This window comes from Cicer arietinum, chromosome 6 (assembly GCF_000331145.2).
Source record: "Cicer arietinum cultivar CDC Frontier isolate Library 1 chromosome 6, Cicar.CDCFrontier_v2.0, whole genome shotgun sequence".
NCBI classification, from domain to species: domain Eukaryota; kingdom Viridiplantae; phylum Streptophyta; class Magnoliopsida; order Fabales; family Fabaceae; genus Cicer; species Cicer arietinum.
In genome coordinates this window covers 5110062-5124607 of record NC_021165.2, presented here as the reverse complement: position 1 = coordinate 5124607, position 14546 = coordinate 5110062, and the positions used below count along the sequence as shown (strand labels likewise).

Sequence of the window (14546 nt, the reverse complement as noted above, 5' to 3'; positions counted from 1 at the left end):
TTAAAATATGAAATAATATTATTAATAAATAATAAAATATATATAGACCGGTTTGAAATGTCAAATATGATTTTTTATAAGTTTAAATCTGACTTATTTAAATAAATAAACTTTAAAAATAATTTAAATCTAATCTTTTTATTAAACAGGTCAGATTATAAATAAATTGGACTATAAGATGAGATAATCTAGTTTCATCCCTATTGACAATAAAACGTTTTAAAAGTAACATATTTAAAAATAGAGGTAAACCGGTAGTTTAAACAAAATGTCAAACTCTAACTATATCATTCATTTGTTCAAAAATCTTCTCATTCATCTCTTGGAGAGATAATTAATACGATTGACGTATATTTAAAATTCTTAACCACATTATAAATAGATCTCAACCTTTTTAAAAGAAAGAAAATCTAAAACTTAGGATTTATTAAATAAGCATTATTACAAATTTTAAAATAAATTATAGTTCATTATAGATTAATTTTAAAAAAATTTAAAACTTTAATTATTACAAACGTGGTATTTTGAATGTAAATAATTATAAAAGTCTTTTTACACTATTTATATATTAAAAATAATTGATAATTTAATTAATAAGTATAATTTAATAAAGACTCTTACTAAATTACTCTTTTATTCTTAATCGTTGGTCTTTTTGGACTTAGACACCCGAATTAAAAAGTAATTAATATAAATAAATATAGACCAATTTGCCTTTGTTTATTATATTTTGTTCACAATTTTTTACAAACTTCCAATAACTTATTTGATTATTTTAATTCACAATTTTTTATCTTCCAACTTCTCTCATGTTGTCTATGCACGGTTGTGCTTATTGCAACAGTAGTACACTTATTGTAATTAAAGCACTCTTATATTTTCAATTTAAGTACCAAGTAAACATAAAAATCATTTACAAGATATATTTTGAAATTTGAAATAAAAATAAAATTTAAAAAATATCAAAGATGAAAGACGGAATAATATTAAATTTAAAAATAATTTATTGATTAGATATATATTTTCAAAATCGGTGATAAATGTATATTTAGAAATTTGTAAATAAAAATAAAAATGTCAAACGAGGGAAGAAGTATAAGCTTACAGGTGAGTTATGGTGTGAACTGTTGAGCCAGCCAGACAGAAAGAAAAAGTCGAAGAGCCGTCCAATAAAGACTTTACCTTCTTCAGCTTCCACTCCCTTTCGACGCATCTTCTACTTCTAGAATAATAATACCCTTATCCTTTCCTTCGATTCAAAGAACCATCTATTTTATTTTTATTTTTATTTTTATTTTTATTTTTCTATATCAATATTTCGTTTCCGCGTTTTCTTTCAAATTCTCGGATCTAAGGTTCTTCTTGGTGCTCTGAATTCTCCGCTCACGAAGAAGATTAACTCGTTGCGATGACGAATCAGCAGAACCTCGAAAAAATGCAACTCCGGCAGAATTACCGGAATCTCTGGCACACCGATCTCATGAGAACCATTCAGGCTGATACTCCATGTAACCACACTCTCACTCTCACTTTCTTCTATTTCCCATTTCTCTTTCATTTTTTAATGTCGTCTCTGAATTCTATGCAGATTGCTGCTTCGCGTTGTGGTGGTATGTCATCTTCGAATTTCTGCCACTTCAGTAGAACGAATTTTTCATAGAATGTTGTTCTAGATCTGATTATAATTTATTTTCACTCTGGAATTTTTTAATTGGTTTAGAAATGGATTTATTTTTATTTTTTATTTTCTGCTGTTTAAATTGTAGTTTCTGGATTTTAGATCTTGGATATACGTTGACTTGCATTGACTTTTCATATAACTTGAGATACTATTTGTTTAGTTGATTCTCTCTGTACTCTGTTTGAATTCATTAGAGTTATCATTAGGTTTATACGTATATTGATCGAGTCTTCTGAACTATCAGTCTATCTTTTTGATGATATGTTGTGTCTGTCTATGTTAACAACCCGTTGATTAAGCCGAATAAAAGAGGGTGGTAGGTATGTTACTTTGCTCAATGAAGTTTACTTGGCTTCTCTCAAGTTTTTCAAATGGGTTTTTATCATAATTATGTCTTGTGTGGACACCGTGATCATATAAGCTTTCTCATGCATGCGGTAATTAAGGTTATTAAGAAAACATGCTCTTGAGATTAGATGTACGTTAAAACCTGATTATACTGTAGTTAAGGTTATTAAGAAAACATGTTCCTTTAGATTAGATGTACGCTCAGACTTGATTAGAGAGCACACTGTGTCAGTGTGCTGTATATTTTGTGCTTTGAGCTAGTTTCTATTTCCAAGTAGGCAAGTAGTACCTCTTTGTTTAAAGAGTTCATCACTGATAAGCTTGCAATATAACCTGTCTCAGCTTTTTCCCTATCATTTGGGTCCTTCTCAATTAAACGTCCCAACTCATGCATTGGAATTTTATAGCTCCAATGCACTTTCAGTTGGATTGCAATTTTACTTGGCCTTCAATCAATGCATTCATGTAATCTATTACTTATTTTCCAAGTAGTAATATATAATATTCTAATTGTTTCATTATAGCGCGCCATGTGTATCATACTTGCTTCGCAAACGAGCCCTTTATGGTGATATGTCAAGGTAATTGATACAATTTTTGCTTTTCCAAACTTCCAAAATGACTCGCACAGTCTGTTTGTGTTATATATATTTGCCTTTTTTTTCCAGATACACATGTTGTGCTGGTTACATGCCCTGCAGTGGGAGGTGTGGAGAAAGTAAATGTCCTGAATTTTGCCTTTGCACTGAGGTATAGAAACTTTTACTTGTTTTCTTTCATTTTTTATAGACCTGATATTTGTACTTGTCGTTATAAGGTGTTTTTCGATGTAGACCACCCCCCTGGCTCTTTAAGCCTATGTTTGGTATCACGGTGGAGCTATGATAGTATGAGGCCTTAGACATTGCATGATTTTAGCTCTAACATATAGTGGTGAAATAATACTTGAATAAATAAAATATGACCACAATAGGAATTTTTAGAGAAAGAAAATGCATGTATTGGATATTATGGTTAGTATAGTAAATTGTATCTTATATACAAGATTAAGCTCGTTAGTTCTGTTATTATTGTTGTATAAATAAGTTAAATAGTGGTTGATTTTGTAAAAAGGTGAAGGGAAATATAATAACATCCAAGCCTTATTCAACTAAGTGAGGTCAGCTACATGAATCAAATGACATCTAACTCTTCTTGATAGTTTCTTCTATAGTTTTTGTTTGTCTTCCTTGGCCTCTAGTAATTGGACTACTCTCCTGGCTATGAAATCTTCAAGTCACTTCCTCACATGGCCAAACCACCTAAGTGGATAATATTTTCAACAAAAGGTGCTACCGTGGCTTTGTTTCTAATGCTATCGTTCCTAGTTTTATCTCATCTAATATTTCAAGTGCAACATTCTCATATATGCTACGCTGTGTTGAGTCTCGTGTTGACATTTTACCTTCCAACACTTCGTCCCATACAACTTCACTGGTCTTACAAATGTATGATAAAACTATTCCTTTAGTTTGAGCAATTCATTTATATTTCACTATATTTCATAATATATCCAAGACTCTCCTCCATTTGACCCACCCGCTTGATTCCCAATGATTTAATCTCCCTCTATTTCTCCATTGTTTTGTAAAAATAACAAAGAGGGTAGTAGGTCTCAACAACCAATGTAAAACTTAGTTGAATCTTTATGACATGGATCACCGATGTAAAGGGACGAACAGTGACTGGACTAATTTTTTTTGTCATAAAAGCAAAATATTTTGATCTCTCCCTGGGGTGGGGCGACAGACTGACAGTAGGCACTAGCCAGATTTTTAGATGCAGCTCTAGATGCAAACAAGGTAGTTCAGTATTTTAGACTGAGTAAATTTGTAGGTCCATATACTGATTAAAAATATTCTATTGAACTGTTATCAGTTTCTAATTATAGTAGTTGTAAAAGAGCATTCGAACTATAATTATAACAATTTTTTTCCATTAAATAAAGATCACACGGGATTCCTTGAAGCTGGTTTTTTGTTTCACTTTTGTTTTCTGTGGTTATTTCATTGTCAACTTTATTATTATGCATTTTTGTTTCAGGTTGTCCTCTGCTTTGGAAATTCTGTGGCCTCAACTCGATTTCTGTTGCAAGATGAATTTAACATTCAAACTACGCAGTGTGATAATTGCATCATTGTACTCTCTCTCTCCACCCCTATCTCTTTCTTTCACACACATCACAAACTATTACACATTAAAATATATTTTTTTATTGATGTTCTGTTAAATCATATTCAATTCTTTTGTCTAGGGTTTCATGTTTTGCCTTCAACAAGTTGCATGCATATTCTCTATTGTTGCCATGATTGTGGGAAGTGATGAAATTTCAGAGGCTTCTCAGTTGCTATCTTGTTTGGCTGACTTTGTTTACTGCACGTAAGGATTCCACTCTGTCAAATCCTGTCATTGATTGTGCACTTAATAGTGAAAGATTTTATACTAAACTTATGTTTCATTTTATTTGTAGGGTGTGTGCATGCATGCAGGTAAGTATATGTTACTCATTATCCGCAGTTGGTTAATCATTACATTGTTTACATGATTCTGACTACTGCAATAAAATTTATTTACAGACTCAGCATAAGGTTGAAATGGACAAGCGTGACGGGAAGTTTGGACCTCAACCAGTGATGGCTGTGCCCCCTCCTCAGCAGATGTCACGCATTGATCAGCAAGTTCCTCCTTCGGTTGGGTATGCACCACAACAAGCATATGGACAACCTTATGGTTATCCACCTGCCCCACCACCACCTGCACAGGGCTATCCTGCTACTGGTTACCCCCCTACTGCTTATCCTCCACAAGGATATCCCCCTACTGGCTATTCTAGGTGATAAATTTAGAAGCCTTGTGTTGGTGTAGTTCCCTATTGATTGTTTCAGTAATCAGTATTTTCTTCAAGTTCGTATATTCACTGCTATATCAAGCAGTTATACTTGTGCGGTGAAAATGCACTGGCTAGATTGATTGATTATTTTGCATCCCCCTCCCCTAAGTTTTGATTTCTGACATGAGATTAAAATTCCTATCGGTTTGTCCATTCTTATACTTCAACTTTAATTTGTATATTGGTGTTTATATAATCTCGTTTTGTTCTGTTTTATGTTCCAAATATATCAAAATCCATGATTCAATGTGATAACCAATGGTGCATAAAAAATCTCAAACATCTGTATCTGGTGTTCATAAATAGATTAAACTTAGCTAAATAATCTGCTATTAATATCATGTTTAAGGGACAATCTCAAGAAGAAACAATTAACTAAAAGTGTGGTCAATTTTAGTTAACTGCTGTTATTGGAATTGTCCCTAACCAAAAAGGAAAACGGTGGCTCCAGAATATATACAATAAAATAATGGCTAAGTATTCTGTCTTAGTAAAAGAACAAAGGGTGGGGTGTGTTTTAATGAAAAAATCAATACGTATTTTTACTCCAACGAAATGATTTTATCTTAACTTCAATAAAGTTGGAGATGCAGTGTGGCATACAACGAAAAGGAAAACAATAAAGTGGGAGATGCAGTGTGACATACAATGAAAAGGAAAACATGAGGTTGCATTATGCATGTTCATCTTAAAGCGGGATGAACCATATTTGTTTTCCTTTTATCAAAATCAACTGAAACAGATTGAAAAAAGGAATCAACATTCCTTCAATTAGTTTGCATGATGGCCCCAAATTAGACTACCACAATTTTAGAATCTAAGTCAATGATAACATTTGTACTATTAAGTTCCTTTGGCCAACATATAGCATTCCAAAGACCAAGAGTCTTACCTCACCAACTGAATTGTTTAATTTTTACACACCTGGCAGGGTCGGAGGTTCAAGTTCTTTTCGGTAGGGAGAAACGACCTTATGCTTTATAGTTTGCTTATAACCTATAACTTATCATTTTTATTACAATTTTGTTTTTATTATTATAACGAAATTTTTTTTCTATCATTGATAATTTGTTTATTATAATTGAAAATTAAAAATGAAATAACTTCAATAAATAATTTATATAATTTAAAATATAAAATAATTTTACTAAATAATAATTGAAAGTAAATATTTAAAATAATTATTTATTATAACTTAAAATAAATAAAATATCTTATTAACAAATAATTTATTTATTATAATTTTAAATTAGTATAAATACTTTAAATTTTAAAATAATTTATGTTTTAAAGTAAGTAATTCATTTATTTATTCTAAATCAAAATAGATAAAAAAAAATAAAAAAATATTAGATTGATAAATTTTAAAATAATAAAAATAATTTTTAAAATTTTTACTTTTAAAATAGACAAAATACATCATATAATCTTTTAAATTACATGAAAATATCATATTACTTTTTTAACTTTTTTTTTTAACAAATTAGTTATTTACGTTGGTAAATGTTGTAGTGTTGAAATGTTTTTAGTTTTAACCTCATTTCAATAATTTTTAGTTAAAGATTTTAAAAAACTTACTATTAGTTTTGTTATTGATTATATAAATAACAATTTAATAAATTTTAACAATCTATATTAAGAGTATTTCGTATTTAATTTTAAGGATTTTAATATACATCTCACTTGAATTCTCTCTTGTTTAATTATTTTTTTAAAAAATTATTGAAAGTTTATGTTCATAAAATTATTGCAATCAAAATTTTCTTAAGAATTACACGATTTTTTTTAAAACTATGAGAGTTTTGAGTTTCAATTTTGCTCTATTGAAATTACGACAATCATTATAAATATTTACAAACATAAATGATGAAGTTGACATTAAAAGAAAGTTAAAAAATTGACTTGTTACAACAACAAAATAAAGACTAACTTGTAATTTTCATATAACTTAAAAAAGATCTTGTGATATATTTTACCTTTAATTTTTTTTAATATTAATTGATAAAATGTATTTCTAATTAAGAAATTCATCTTTAAACTAATTCATATAGTAATTTTACCAAACAGTTAATTAACTTAACAGTTATCAAGTATTAATTCTGGGTTAATTTTATGAAAAAGAACTCAAGTAGAATTGTTTGAACTCAAGATAGGATACTTAGCTCTAGGGATGACAATGGACAGAGTTTGGATATGGTACTATAATATCCGTCTCCATACCCGCAGTTTAAAAAAATACTCATACCCGTGCTTTTATCCTCTTTGCTATCAACTTTAATACAGGTACCCTTACCCTCTAGGTATCTAAGTGTTCGTACCCATACCCATTACCCACATTTTAACTAAAATAAATTGATAAATAAATGATATTGTTGTGATTAAATTTAAAAATTATCCAAATATCTTAAAATAAATCATAGAATATTATAAATCAAAATATTTTCTAACTCAAAACATTTCAAATGCACACTCGTTATAATACACATTCAAATATCCATAATAATACTTTATAAAGTTTCAAGTCCTACGATAATATTATTCGAGAATTGTAAAAACAATTGATAGGAAGTTGCAAATATAATTATAAAGTCACGATTAATAGGACATAACTTTTAGTTATAACGTCTCAATTATTTACCTATTTATCATAATCAAATTCTTAAAAAGTTTACAAACGATTATCTTTCGATTATAAATATTGTAGTGGTTTAAAGATATTAATAGATGTTAAAACATAAAAGAAAAAAATCAATTAAACTAAATACTAATATAATAAATAAATAAATAAATAAATAATATATTTATATAAGTACAAGTGCGGAGCGAGGATACTATAGTTGTAAGACCCATAATTTTAAAGTACCTTTTATGTATTTTTGGTATATTTTGGATTTTGGCTCGGGGGCTTTTAAGCCAAAGTTAATAATATTTTGGAGTTTTATAATCAAAAAGATATTTCGATGCCAATTAGAATTTCTCGTCGATAAATAAATTGAATTTAACTGCGGTAAATACTTTACGGTTAATTTAAGGCGTTTCGGGTGAAAAGGTAATTTAATAAATATCTAGATTTTGAGATATTTGTTAAGTTATATTTATTATATTTATATATGTTTGTTTGGAGGGAAAAAGAAAGGAAAACTAGAAGGAAGGAAAAGGAAAAGAAAATAGTATATAAAGGAAGGAAGGAAAAAGGAAGAAAGGAAAAACAAAGGAAAGAAAAAGAAAGGAAGGAAATTTCCAAATTTCCATCTCCTTCCTCTGAACCTCACGCGAGAAACCAAAATCCCTCCTCCTCCCATTTTTCATTTTCGTTGCTTTCTTTTCTTCGGTTTTTGAGATCTAAACACAAACCCCTCCGTTTCTCCTAGATCCAAACCTCATTCCTCGAAGAGATAGAAGGGAAAGTTGCTCACCTCCGTGCTACGGTGCTAGTGCACTAATTTGGAAGCGGCGTTGCGAGCGGAGATTTTACCAGAATTTCTCGCGGGTGTATGCTCATGCATTTCATTTGGTAAATTGTGTCGACCCGTGATAGGTGACACCTTGGTAAACTGTACTGACCCGTGATAGGTGGTACGTTTATGATTTACGCATTTTAGTAAATCGTGCTGACCCGTGATAGGTGGCACCTTGGTAAACTGTACGGACCCGTGATAGGTTGTACGTTTGCGATTTATATTTTAGTAAATCGTGTTGACCCGTGATAGGTGACACCTCGGTAAACTGTACTGACCCGTGATAGGTGGTACATTTACGATTTACATTTTTGGTGGATTGTGCTGACCCGTGATAGGTGGCACCTTGGTAAATTGTACGGACCCGTGATAGGTTGTACGTTTGCGATTTATATTTTAGTAAATCGTGTTGACCCGTGATAGGTGACACCTCGGTAAACTGTACTGACCCGTGATAGGTGGTACATTTACGATTTACATTTTTGGTGGATTGTGCTGACCCGTGATAGGTGGCACCTTGGTAAATTGTACGGACCCGTGATAGGTTGTACGTTTGCGATTTATATTTTAGTAAATCGTGTTGACCCGTGATAGGTGACACCTCGGTAAACTGTACTGACCCGTGATAGGTGGTACATTTACGATTTACATTTTTGGTGGATTGTGCTGACCCGTGATAGGTGGCACCTAGGTAAACAGTACTGGTCTGTGATAGGCGGTACGTTTACGATTCCCGCTTTTTCTTTTAGTAAATCGTGTTGACCCGTGATAGGTGACACCATGGTAACTGTACTGACCCGTGATAGGTGGTACATTTACGATTTACATTTTTGGTGGATTGTGCTGACCCGTGATAGGTGGCACCTAGGTAAACAGTACTGGTCTGTGATAGGCGGTACGTTTACGATTCCCGCTTTTTCTTTTAGTAAATCGTGTTGACCCGTGATAGGTGACACCATGGTAACTGTACTGACCCGTGATAGGTGGTACATTTACGATTCCCGCTTTTTCTTTTAGTAAATCGTGTTGACCCGTGATAGGTGACACCATGGTAACTGTACTGACCCGTGATAGGTGGTACATTTACGATTCCCGCTTTTTCTTTTAGTAAATCGTGTTGACCCGTGATAGGTGACACCTCGGTAAACTGTACTGACCCGTGATAGGTGGTACGTTTATGATTTACGCATTTTAGTAAATCGTGCTGACCCGTGATAGGTGGCACCTCGGTAATTGGTACTTTGGCCTGCGATAGGCGGTACAATTATGATTTACGGCCCTTCGAGGAGGGTTTTGGTTTGGAATTCCGAGTCCATGCATTTTGGCATATACGCATTGCATTAGGGTGCCTGGCACGCGAGTCATGTTTGATTTGAGTTTATGATTGAGTGATTCGAATTTTGATTTATCGTGATAACTGAGATGAAGGTGTTAAGTGCTATGTGTTGTGTATTGTGTGTGAGTATGATGGTTATCGAACCTTTGTGTGTCGTAGTAATCGCGTAGGAATTGCTAAGTGTTAGGTTGTGGACTTGATTAGGAATGACTTAGGTTAATTCATGAATTTTTGGAAAACTGATCAGGGAAATCGATTTCCCAATCGATTGGATGGGTAAACAGGGACTTGGCCAATTCACAAAATCGATTAGCCAATCGATTTCGAAATCAATTTTCAAAGGAATCAGTTAAGAAATCGATTGCCCAATCGATTAGGCCTTAAGTCAGGGGCTCAGGAACCAATCAATCGATTTACCAATCGATTGAATTCAGCCCAGGATTCTGTTTTCATTAAGAATCCCTCACCAAATCGATTAGGAAATCGATTGGCTCGAAACCAGGGGCTCAGGAACCAATCAATCGATTTACCAATCGATTGAATTCAGCCCAGGATTCTGTTTTCATTAAAAATCTTCACCCCAATCGATTGCCCAATCGATTGGCTCAGTGAAAATCCTCATTTTTAGTTGTATGATTAATTGCTCATGAATCTATCCATGTTTTGTTTTATCATGTGTTAATTAGGAGATCGAGAACTGCATTTTACCTTCATTTTCATTGGCAATGTAATGTATGAACTTTTCGCACATTGAAAATCCTGTTAAGGTGCATGCTTAGTTAAAAAGTTGTTTTGAGCATTCAAAAACTTAATTGCTATGTGTTATCTGTTATTTTCTGGTTGGTGACCCTTTACACTATTGTGGAAATCTGGGCTTTGCCCTCAGATGAGAGTCAGGACGGCCCTACTGGTTCGTACCCTACGGACAGGGATGGAGATGGGAATGCTTGACTGCGGTTGTGTTAGGAGGATCTCACGGGGCGCGTGGAGATTACTCAGGGTGTATAGTTTTTGGTAGGATGATCAGATTAGGATGATGTATAGGGACTAGGGGTCCTTCTTTTTGGTTTGGAGTATTTTAGTTCTGGAAAACTGTACTTATACAAATATTATCAGTTTTATATCATCTTTGAATGGGTTCCATGTACCATTTGATGTTTATGTAGAAATGTTTTGGATTTGTAATTGGAGAAACTTTTCCGCTGCTTGTAAATTATAATGACTCAATTATTTATCCAAAAGCATTTCCTGATTTATTTCTTTGTTCGTTTTTAATTACTTTTAGAAAAAAAAAATATACCCTCGCTTTGAAAAACGGGGTGTTACAATAGTACACGTACCCGAACTCATTCCCGCTTAATTTTGCGGGTAATTATCCATCTCCATTCCCATGTCCATTATGTGGATTTTTATTCTATCAATTGTGAGTTTTTTTTTACAGATATCCACTAAGTTTGGATCTACCTAACTCGTTTCTTCCCAGATTACATCCATTCTTCGAAGGAAGCTTGAGCTCGTCCAATATATAGTTCCTTATATTTATCGTCCATTTGTTCCCATAACTTCATACTTGGGATTTTTTTTCTTTATATCTTTTTTCCAAAAAAAATAATTAAATACCTCACTCTAAAAAATATATATATCAAAATGAACCTTTTAGATTTTTACTTAGTCTGTATCTTTTAAATGCGATTATGTGAAATAAAAAAAAAAACGAAATAGTAGTTAGTCCCATGTAAACAAAAATTAATAAATAAATAATTAAAAATATTAATTATTGATTAATAATAATATAAAATTAGTAAAAAGTACAAATATTGAATAGAATTGTGGGTAATATTCGATTAATATTTTAGGTTATGATCGAGTAACTGATATAATATGTATATATTATGTTGTGCATTTTATTTCTAATATTTGTTTTATTTCTAATGTAAGTAAATATATATTCTTTTTTTTAATAAAAAATAATAGATTTGAGTATATCATGGACCAAAGAAAAGAACGTGTATATACTGAAATCTTTGAATGTGCTACAATAAATAACCGTATAAATGTTAATTTATATTTTAATAAATTAAATATGTTGCAAAATAGGAGGATGTTGGCTGCAAAATAGATTACATAGTAAAGAGTTGGCTGCAAAATAGAAGATTTATTATTTATTTAAAATAGAAATAAGAAAGATTAAAAAATGTTAAAGACAACACTATTCAATCTCTATAATATTTTTTATTTTTATTAATTTTATATTATTACTATTTAATAATTAATATTTTTAATTATTTATTATTTATTTTATCAATTAATATAATAAAAAATAAAAAAATAAAAAACAAATTTATGTTTAGAAGGTGGCATCTTGAACCTCTTAAAGACAAAAAAAAGTTAGGCATTTTGATATTTAAGTTTCAAAATAGTGTATTTAAAAAGAAAAAATTTAAAAATAGATATTATAGAAGAAGAAAAAATCTCATAAAATGTGATCCTTTGAAAGTCTAAAAAAATAACGTATTTTATTGTATAAATTTCAAGGTAAAATATTTTAAATTTATTTTCAAAAAAAGAAGATAAAAATCCTCATATTGCGACAAGGCTATATACCATAAAATAATATATTTATAAGCATCTATTTTATAAGAATAAAAGAGTCACTAAAAATTATATTAGTTTCAAGGGTATTTCAAAAATGATATTAATTATAAGATTAAATTTACATATATTAAAATCATAAAATGTAAATACTTTTTAATTTATACTCTCTATTTTAAATTATAGATATTTTTCACTTTTTCTTATCCTTTAACAAAAATTATTTTCAAAATTTTATATGCATAAATAATTTATTTACAAAAATAATTTATTAATTTATTATTAAAAATTTAAATTATTTTTTCTCTTTTATAATATTAATAATTATAAGAATAAATATGTAAGAATATCACATAAATTTTGTTAGAGAAGTTTACAATAAAATACTAGTTTAAATACAATTTACATATTTATAAGTTCTTTTGTTTAGATTCAATTCAACAAATTAATAAACTGTTGTTTTTAGTCTTTAATTTGATTTATTAAGTGACTTAACATGATTTAATTAAACCACCATTTTAAAATTTAGAGAAAGTGAATAAAAAAACTTACTGAAATTAAAACAAAAAATAATATAATTACATATATTAAAATGATATTTAAAGGTAAAATGAAGTGAGTAGTTGAAAATGCAATAGCAGCAACGTCAGTAGTCTACTACTCTTTATCATCTGATTCCCTATGGAGCCTACCATACAATTACCCATTCTCTCACGTTAACGTAAATAAATATAAATTGAGTGACCCTTTCGTCTTTTTATGACTCATAATTTGTCGAATCACTCATCATCATCATGCCCTCCACCCCGTCTCACTCAATCCCTTTACTTCCTTAATCTTCCAAATTAATTAAATACAACACCACCCAAATTTAATATTACTTTCTTCATATCAAATCAATCATAACTCTTCATATCAATTACTAACGGACCCTATGTTTTCTAACCTTCACCAACTTTCTTACACAACTGATTGTTTACCACGTATTTAATTTTTTTATTTAAAAACTCTTAACTTCAATTTGCAAACAATATTTTTTTAAAATAAAAAATACGATTAATTTCAATTTCCACACAAAGTGACATCTCCTGTTTGGCTTAAACCCTAATTTGTCTTTTAATGTATAAAATAAATATAAACTTTTTAAACGTGTGAGTTTGAGAGACAAAGTTAACATATTCTTACCATTTCAAAAACTAAAATTGCTCATTACTTATTAATTAAAATATACAATTGAATAATAATAATAATAATAATAGTTATTAAAATCAAATTCATTTTAAAATAATTTTTTTATGTGATCTTAATTGAGAGATAGACAGATTTATAAATGGATTTAATCTGTTGCTTAGATTGTAAATAGATAACAGTTAAACTCTTTATAAATTAGAATTTTCATATTGATATATAGTATATATCTTGGTAAAAAGAAATAGTAGTAAATAGTTAAACACTACCGGTAAAAAAGAAAGACAGTGAGAGTGAAAGATAGTAGCAAGTTAAAAACTCAAAAGAAGAAGACCCAGATCCGAAATCTACAAAATTCGTCTCTCTAGAATCAATATACAACTAAAGCCTCAGCTTTATCACGACTTGGTTCTATCTATGTACAAATACACAAAAAAAAAAGAAAGGCAAACATGTCCTTAACTTGAAGGAAACTTAGAAAGAAGAAAGATCAGAGTGAAATTCAGGGATCCCAGAAGCAGCCCAAAGTCTCTCATTAAAAGCACTTTGCATATCATCAGGTATAAAAGGCGTTCTACATAACGGACACGTTCTCTGATCGTACCCCATCCAACGGTCCAAACAACATCGATGAAAAATGTGTCGACAATTCGCTAACCGTCTGATCTCATCATTTTCCTCGAACTCGGTAAGACACACGGCGCAACTTTCGGGTGGGTCCACCAATTCCATGAACTTAACAACGGGGAGGATTTCTCGGATAAGAAGAGCTGAAACGGATTCGAATTCGGGTATTCGGGTTGACCCATCGGGCCATGTAATGTCGGGTTCGAGGAAATCGTGGAGACCCAGAAAGCGAAAAATGGCGCAAATGAGTTTTCGTATGAAACTAAAGACGGAGAGAAGGTGAAGAACTAGTTTTGGAAAGAGAAGTTCTGTGTATCCTACTGGAAAACCCATTGTTAACTGTGGTTTGAGTTTGTGAATGGAGAGAGAGAGAGTGAAAGAGGGAAA

The 14546-nt window shown here is 30.8% G+C and overlaps 2 protein-coding genes across 2 annotated transcripts; one reads left to right on the top strand and one right to left on the bottom strand.

Annotated features, from left to right (window-relative positions):
• Positions 1–1076: 1076 nt before the first annotated feature.
• Positions 1077–5167, top strand: LOC101491369 (uncharacterized). Its single transcript, XM_004503630.4, has 8 exons — positions 1077–1508; positions 1589–1610; positions 2554–2610; positions 2698–2779; positions 4112–4207; positions 4323–4447; positions 4539–4557; positions 4645–5167. The coding sequence occupies exons 1-8, from the start codon at positions 1409–1411 to the stop codon at positions 4903–4905; spliced, it is 762 nt and encodes a 253-aa protein (XP_004503687.1). The 5' UTR covers positions 1077–1408; the 3' UTR covers positions 4906–5167.
• An 8653-nt stretch (positions 5168–13820) lies between these two features.
• On the bottom strand, positions 13821–14540 carry LOC101491053 (brassinosteroid-responsive RING protein 1). Its single transcript, XM_004503629.4, has one exon. The coding sequence runs from the start codon at positions 14490–14492 to the stop codon at positions 14007–14009; it is 486 nt and encodes a 161-aa protein (XP_004503686.1). The 5' UTR covers positions 14493–14540; the 3' UTR covers positions 13821–14006.
• Positions 14541–14546: the final 6 nt, after the last annotated feature.